Source organism: Octopus bimaculoides, chromosome 16, assembly GCF_001194135.2.
Source record: "Octopus bimaculoides isolate UCB-OBI-ISO-001 chromosome 16, ASM119413v2, whole genome shotgun sequence".
NCBI lineage: Eukaryota > Metazoa > Mollusca > Cephalopoda > Octopoda > Octopodidae > Octopus > Octopus bimaculoides.
In genome coordinates this window covers 51,076,825-51,085,639 of record NC_068996.1, presented here as the reverse complement: position 1 = coordinate 51,085,639, position 8,815 = coordinate 51,076,825, and the positions used below count along the sequence as shown (strand labels likewise).

General features: G+C 34.2%; 1 protein-coding gene across 7 annotated transcripts in view; it reads right to left on the bottom strand.

Annotated features, from left to right (window-relative positions):
- Nucleotides 1-175: 175 nt before the first annotated feature.
- The window catches only part of LOC106869485 (centrosomal protein of 170 kDa), a 393,016-nt gene continuing 384,376 nt past the window's right edge, over nucleotides 176-8,815 (bottom strand). For 4 of the 7 annotated variants that reach the window (XM_052973755.1, XM_052973756.1, XM_052973758.1 and 1 more), the window contains one exon: nucleotides 445-597. In XM_052973755.1, the coding sequence (XP_052829715.1) occupies nucleotides 460-597 (138 nt within the window). In that variant the 3' untranslated portion in view covers nucleotides 445-459. Of the gene's footprint in view, nucleotides 598-8,815 lie in introns of all 7 variants that reach the window. The other 3 variants (XM_052973757.1, XM_052973759.1, XM_052973762.1) reach the window with 3 other exon arrangements.

Sequence of the window (8,815 nt, the reverse complement as noted above, 5' to 3'; positions counted from 1 at the left end):
TAACAAAGCCAAAAAGCCATAAATTGTGAAGAAGTGAGATAGTTTATTATGTCAACTTTAATATTTGACAATTCTGGAAGGATGGAAGGCAAGGGTGGTCCCAGAAAAAATTGGGAGAGAAAAAAAAAAAAAAAAGCAGGAAGAATTGCCACAAGACATTTTGTCTAAATTCTCTAATGATTAATTATTGCCATCATCATCCACTATTTTAACATTTATTTTTCCAGGCCTGAATGGGTCATACACTATTCATTGAGGTAGATGAGGGTTGGCAATAGGAAGGGGACCCAATCATAAGAAATCTTCTTGTGGCCATCATCATCAAACGTCCGCCTTCCATGCTAGCATGGGTGGGACAGTTTCACAAGTAACAAATATACAACAAAGCCATTAAATGGATATGTGTGTGAGTGTCACTCAATCACACTTTGAAATCTGATGGCAATTTTCTCTCATCATTTAAACTGAATTAAGAAGTTGAGAAAGAAATATATAAACAAAAACAACAAACCTCAATTTTTGAATAGTCCTATCTGTAGCAGTTTTCAGTTTCAACGACAGTTGATAAATAGAGGAAATAATAATATTGTCATATGACTGTAAAAAAAAGAGAGAAGACCGTATAATAATAATAGTTCAAGATGTAGAAACATTACAATTCCTTTATTAGGAAGAAAAAAAAAAAAAGAGAAACAATTTGCTTAAAAATATGACAAAACGAGTGCAAGAGTCATTAAGAAAATCTTAACTCCTCCTTTGTATTAATTTTTCAGAAAGAATATGACAAAAAAAAAAAAAAAAAAAATTAAGAGAAATAATGTAAAAAATTTTGTAAGGGCTGTCAATGTTTAGGGGGAAAAAAAATACTGACCTTTTATTTCCCTAACTAACACCTACCTATTTTATATATATATATATACACACCAGAGTAAGCACATAAATGCGAAACAAGGTGGAAAAAATAGTACTCGAATACCAGAGGTAGAGTAATATGCTTTATTAATAAAGCTGCAAAGACATCACAAAAACTGTTACTCAGAGTTTCATGCTCCTGTTCATTGGACAGTTTTGGTTCTCATCCAAAACTGGTTGACGAATGGGAAAGTCAAACTCAGTTTTATGTGATGTTTTTACAACATTTATAATATAGTATATACTATATATATATATATATATATATAGTATATTCTACTTCAAGTTCAACTGTTAAGATTTATTTCATATCTCTCAACAAGTTTCTAAATTGTTATGTACATAATATATAAATCTTCTATATATTGTAGTCACATCAACCCTCTAAAACTCAAATGTTTCATCTTTCTCCTCTTATTCTCCCCTGCATCACTGCCATCACCCCACCCACAAAAAAAAAAAAAAAAAAAAAAAGACATTTGAAATTATTTTACGGTTTGAACTTATTGATCCATCAAAGATCAAACATGGGCTCCCTGATATACAACAGTAATGGCACTAGCAACATTGATTAGTGATTACTGAAACTGGTACACCTTTGTAGTAGTAGCATGGGGCCATGCACTGTAAAAGTGTGTCACTGCATCCACCATTTGTTGGTGATACCCTTCTACTCCTGGCAGATAACACCTCAACACCACTCAGGCATCAACCCTCCAACCCAGGGGTCTGTTTGGGTAGTCGTTGCTGGCGAGGGTTTTACAAGGTTGGGCTACAAACAGTACTTTAACAATTTCAACTGAAGTAAAGGTGTTAAGAGGATTTGTTGGAACCAGTAGTCACTCAATGCTCAGGAATCATGGATTAGCTGCCAAGGAGAGAAAAGAAAATTACTAGAAAATTATTGGAAGCTGCTGAGTAAACAAGCCATTACACTTGGTTCAAGAAAGAGAGGATGTACAGTGTAGCAAGAACAAGCATGGTGGATAACAGGAACATTTAGCCCCCGAGTTGTTACATCTGAATTTCATCAACTGCATTAGTGGTGGTGGCCCCAGGTAGTGCTGGTGTTACAGTAGAAGAGGTCGAGACACCTACAGAGCTGCTGCTTCTATTGCCTCATGAGACAATGATTCCTACATTGACACAGATTACAGCAGTACTTGCAATAATAAAGTGTTCATTCTAAATAAACACGCATACATCAAGGTTTCTTTCTTTAAACACACACACAAAAAAAAAAAAGGTATCTTGCATAAAGCGTGACAAAAGGTATTTACTAAGAATTGATGTTGATAAGACCTGATAAATCAGATAGATATGTGAAGTGAATTTGAGGAAAATTTTGAATGTTACATGGTTCAAGAAAGTTCCTTAATATCAGAGATTGGCAGTGTTATTTCAAAGATTTGTTAGGTTTTGTAAGAGTAGATTGTTCTGCTGACCCAAAACGGATCACTATTATTTTGTAGAATTACATGCGATTGTATAAGACTGTTAATATGTTCTGATAAACTACAACTACCGTGGTTTAAATATGTAACAGATTCCTTGCACTTATCTAGCTCTTCTGTATATAATTTCACTTCTAATTAACATCTAAAATTAATACTTGATATGTAAGTAAATATTTAACATTTTTTTTTTTTTTTTTCAATTTGTCAAACCAGGAAAAAGGGATGGTATCCATAGCCTTTACAAGCCTCCCAAGACTTAATGTTTTAAGTTGAAATCTGCAGTAAAGATAAAAGCAGGGAGAGAATTCCGGAGATCCAACAGTGTGGGAAGGAAGTATTGGGTGTGGTGGTCAGTGCAGGGTTTTAATGTGCTGGACACAACATGGATGTAGCAAGAAGAGATAAGTGAATCACAAGCCCGCTCCAAGGGACAAAGGCCAATGTATACAGCAGTAGAAAAGACAGAGACAAGACAGCATGTCTGTGGGGCAGGAGCTGGAGTGCGCCATTGAGTGACTTGATACCAATCAGTTGGAGGGTCAGAAAATCTAGATGTGATTTAGGATGTCTGTCCTGTCTCAGGTGTGACAGCAACACTCCATTGGATGCTTTACCTGAGCTTTGTGCAGTACCAAGAATTGTTGGGGCAGCTGAAGTACCTCCTGGCCTTGAAGAGAAGTGCTAGTGTTTGAAATGTGGTTGCAGCCCACAAGATAGAAAATCAGCACTCCTTGACATAATAAATGAATGAAGTCTAGAAATGGTAAGGAGATTTGCATGGTGGCCATGGTCAAGAGCTTTCCTGATGTCAACGGTAACAACAGCACTTTCACTAAATTTCTTAAGAGTGAGAGCCCTCTAGGAAATGTCACAGAAAAGTAAGACATCTGCAAATCTGACATTAAAGAAGCTATAATGGTAGATAATATTGTATAAGGACAATAATGCTTCTTTTTTTTGTCTTTTTAATGTTTTGGCTCAAGGACAAAAGCCCTCCATTTAGAGAGAAGGAAAAAGAGGCAAAGCATATAACAATAATCATTTCTAATATAGGCACAAATATGCAAATTTCAGGGAAGTAGTTAATCAATTTAATCAACCCCAGTACTAGATTGCTACCAAGGACAAAAGGCAAAGTTCACCTTGGCAGAGGTTAAGCCAGGTATGTAAGGTGCAGGATCAAATACTGCAAGGCACCTTTGTCCAATGTGCAAACAATTCTACTACTACTACCACCACCACTACAAATAAATACACCATCAAATTAACATAAAATTATTGTAACTCACTTCTGGGCACTGATTTCCAGGAAAGTAAATAATATATGGCACTGCATTGGTTATAATGATAAGGGTTCCAGTTTATCCAATCAACGGAACAGCCTGCTCGTGAAATTAACGTGCAAGTGGCTGAGCACTCCACAGACACGTGTACCCTTAACGTAGTTCTCGGGGATATTCAGCGTGACACAGTGTGACAAGGCTGACCCTTTGAAATACAGGTACAACAGAAACAGGAAGTAAGAGTGAGAGAAAGTTGTGGTGAAAGAGTACAGCAGGGTTCGCCACCATCCCTTGCGGGAGCCTCATGGAGTTTTGGATGTTTTCGCTCAATAAACACTCACAACGCCCGGTCTGGGAATCGAAACCCCGATCCTATGACCACAAGTCCATTGCACCTCCACAAAGGAAATAATAATTATAAAACGACAATACTGACAACACAAAACTATAACAATTAAACCTACTGCTGATTATTTAGTTAATTCTTCAGTAATTAATTACTCAGTCAATGTTTCCAGTAGTACCTCTAGCTGAACTCGTTTAGTAGCACTAATTCACCCTCTTCTTACTGGCCTCATTATTGTCTCACTTCAAAGAACCCATTCTTAAACACTAATCTATTAATGTCCCTTTTTATTCAGGATATTTTCCTCACTAGGAAAAACTTAACACCACCCACTCCATTTTCCTATCACCAGCTTAGATGCCTGAGAAGTGAAAGAGGGGTATTGGGGACCCGTTATTGGAAACTGAATTAACCTGAAACTAATGTGAGGCTTTGTAATTCACAATGCCAAAATAAATGTCTTTAGAAGGAAGATCATGTGAAACAATTAGTTAAATGGTTAAATAGTCAACCAACTGATGAATAATAATAATAGAGAAATGAAACAGAACTAGTGTGTGTGTTTATTTTGGCATAACGACCCTCCCAAGGCATAACAAAATACTCAACACATGAATTCAATTCAGTTATCTTACAAACCAAATACAGCACTGAAACTACCTAATTAATCATTCTACAATCAAAGCCAATAAACTAACCCTTCATTATGGAACAACAACCAGCAAACCTGTTATCTAACACAACTGCTTAAAAACAAATCAGTAAGTCTTTGCACATTTATTCTCATTTGAGGTAGTGTAAATCTTCGAGTATAGTCCGCAGGGGATTTTTAGGGGGCTGTACCTCTGAAAAACCTACACACCCCTTCTCTAACTTGAGTCAAGGAAGTCTATATAATGTCTTTAGCTTGTAAACGTCCCTTATTATTATTGTATATATAACATAATGCAAACACGTAGCTTTTTTGTCCACTTTGTTTGCAGAAAATAAAGAAATAACAGTAATAACGTCAGTGAAAAATAAATATAGCTTAAGGTATTTTTGCACCCGACATCACAAAATGCGCCTGAATAAACATTGCCGGACAGCAAATAGATACTCAGACATTGCTTAGAAAATATTTCTCATTTTTAACCTCGTATATAGTACGCACTAGAAATTTTGACCTTTAAATTTTGGGAAAAAAGTGCAGATTATACTCAAGGATTTACGGTATTATGTTACTAAACACTTTTGTTTTTGCTTGTCTGTCTGTTTGTTTTAACTTTTCAAACAAGGACATCACTGACGCCTTCATGTTAACAATACCATCCTGCAGCGAGCACTGCGAGACGATGCTGTCAATACATTGAATATTACTCCACTTGCTTAAAACAGAAATGTCAGTTTCTTCTAAGTGAAGCACAGGCCACAAAATTCAGGGGAAGAAACAGCTAGCTGAATTGACTTTAAGTACTTGACATTATTTCATTAAACCCAAGAAGAAAACATCTTTAGCAAGATTTGAACCTAGAATGTAAATATACACACCTAAGCTATTTTGACTGAACTACTTACAGCATAGCCAATTTACTGCCTCATGACATAAAAATATTGCAAAGACATTGTGTTAGTGAAGGAAAGTATTGTTAATATTTTGTGATGGATGTGGTGATGATGATGACGGAGGTGGTGATGATGGTGATGATATTGAATGATTCAGAGAGTCTTGACACTTCTTAGAAATGATAGAATAGTTTACAAAATAAGTATGATTAAATCAAAACCTCTTGAAAAATAGGTTTTTTTTTTTATAAGTATTCTATAGGACCCCTTTGTATTAAATGAGAGCAACAGTTATTTGTGAGTGTAAGGGTTTTGAAAGAAGATATTTAGACATCCCTATTATTTCCCTTGATAAGAAAGTCGTTAGTTCAGCAACAAGAAACAGCCCAGGATTAGATGGCGTGATAATTAAAACAAGGAAACTACACGTTCATAATGAAGACGAAAAAAAAAAAAGGGAAAAACAAAGTCAATAAATTCATTTTATACACAATTGGACATTTATAATTAAATCATTGCGAAAGACTTATCTTTTTATAAAGAAAAAAGTGCAAGGAAAAATCCCCGCAAAATATCTGCGGTTGTTGTGGTGTGTAAGATAAACACATGCAAATGATGCAAAACTATATATATTGTAGTATATACATGACAAAATACATCAGACAATATAATAAATATATGGAAAACCATAATAATAAAGTATATATTTAAATTTTTTGTATCAATCATGAAATTACTTTAACCCTTTATCATTTAAACTGGCCATTTCCAGCCAAATATTCTATCTGTTTTAAGTTCAAACTGACCAGATCTGGCCTCTTACAGCTACAATATCATTCTACCAATAAATAACCACATCATTGAAATCTCAAAGCTATGAGATAATGCATGATTAATTCAAAACAATGTGAATAAATAAGTGCTACATTTGACAACATAATCTGAATGCGGAAGGGTTAAATAATTAGTCCTAAATATTTTATACTGTCACCAGTTTCGTTTCTTTAACATGTTATCCCAAAACAAAACATTCAGAATCTATATAGTAAAAGAATTTAAACACATTTCTTCATTTTATTAAGTTTTCTCAAGCGCTTATCTGATTTATATCCTACAGAGTATTTGAACAATCAATTCAAAGGAATGCAAAAGAATATCTGTTTCTCAACTGAGAAACAGATTAGAATGGCTGTTATCACCAGTATTTATCTAGGAATTTTTAATTAGCTTCTGGTATATCTTAACAGATATACTGTAGGAAAACAACAAAACTGCTGTTCTTGAGAAAGCTTCTCATATAGATATATAGTGCATTTTATACATCTGCATGATAAGCTTTCAATTGTATATCTATGTTAAGCAAGATATACAGGATGCTATTCTAAACCATTACTGCTTCTATTGCTAATAATGAATTTTAAATTCTATTTTTGATTAACTACGAGTATGTGTGTGCATATATACATACAGATATTTAAAATGAATAGAACTATTACTACTAAATAATAATAATAATAATAAATAATAATAATAACTGCAACAATAATAAACCAGTTTTAAAAAACAGACTGGCTGTTTTAAGCAAAAGAAACTAACAGTAAAATCCATAAAAGTGAAAAAAACGAAAATTTGAATGAAGATAAAAGTAAGCATAGCCTCAAAACAGACAGAAAATGTAACATGAAAAGTTAATCAACATGATAATTGATAATGAAAAAAGAAAAGAAAAATCATTTAGGAATAAAATTAGCTACAACAACAACAACAACAACAAGGAAAGCTTTACATAATCAGCACATTGAAACATCTAAAAATAGATCAGTGCAGTGATTGATTTTGAGCGATAACTGCTGAAAACGTAAAGCAAGAGACTCCAAAGTACACTCAAGTGGAAATTTCACAAAAAGCCAATAAATTACACACACACACACACACACACACACACGCTATATATATATATGTGTGTGTGTGTGTGTGTGTGTGTGTGTGTGTGTGTGTAATGCACACATACACACATTTGCTTGAACACACAAAAGAATTATCCAGCAATAGAAAAAATACAACAACACAACAAAAACGAAAACAGTTTGACAAAATTTGCTCTTCACAGAAACAACAAAAGATTTGGCAGAGTGAGAGGGGAGGGAGGAAATAATGCCTTAATTCTTTGAGAGCAGGGTCCTCCCTCTAACATGAAGAATTGTCCAGAATAATTGCAGGAAGAAAATCAGAATACTCATGTGTTTATGTGCAGGAATTAATTAATGTAACATTGAAATTATAATTGGTTCATAATATATAAGAATAACTTGAAGAATAGAATTGTTTGTCTGTTGGGGTTTTTTGGGTTTTTTTCCTCTAACTTATTGTAATGAAAAGTAGAGTTCAAGTTCACATGTGGTCCCTGTTGCTGTGACATTGATGTTGGCTTAGCATTGTATGTGGTCAGGATTCATGAGGGACATGGTGAGCTTGTTGGCCAGAACTGGCTCAACCTGCCCTGGGTGAATGTTGCCCTGTGTACGAATGTAAGTAACTTACTGTAATCAACTAAAAATCTTCCCCAACCGATTCTATAATAACAAACAAAGAAAAAAAAAAAGGGGGTCGTTTACAATTAAAAATTAATCTTTCAGAAATCAGGGGAAATTGTGATTCCTTTTGTAAAGATCAAATAATTCTGAACCATTTTTACAATGAAGGAACATGTGTACTAATAATAAAAAGAAAGGGGAAAAAAAGTGTGGGTTCCAGACGTTAGAGCTTGGATAGCATTAACTTTTTCTGAAGAAATGGTTTGCTTTCATCTGAAAATTCAACCTCACATTCAACTGGTAACAATTCTATCAAACCCAAAAGGATGAAAGGCAAAGTTGACCTCAGCAGAATATGAACTTAGAATGCAGCTAGGCATTTTGTTTGATGTGCTAATAATAATAATAACAATAATAATTAATAATTGTTTCTTACATAGACACAAAGCCACAAATTTGTGGATAAGGGGCAGTTGATTACATTGACCCCAGTACTTCACTGGTACTTTATTTTATTAACACCCCAGAAAGAGACAAAGCAAAGTCCATCCATGCAAGATTTTAACCCAAGAGTATATAGGGACATAACTTAATACAAGGCATTTCATCTGACACTCAGGATGTCTAGCTAGTCATTGCCCTACTAATAGTAACAATAATCCTTTCTTTCTTAGCCACAAGAGTCATAAGAATAGTAATAATAATAATGCAGCCAGGATATATATATATATATATATA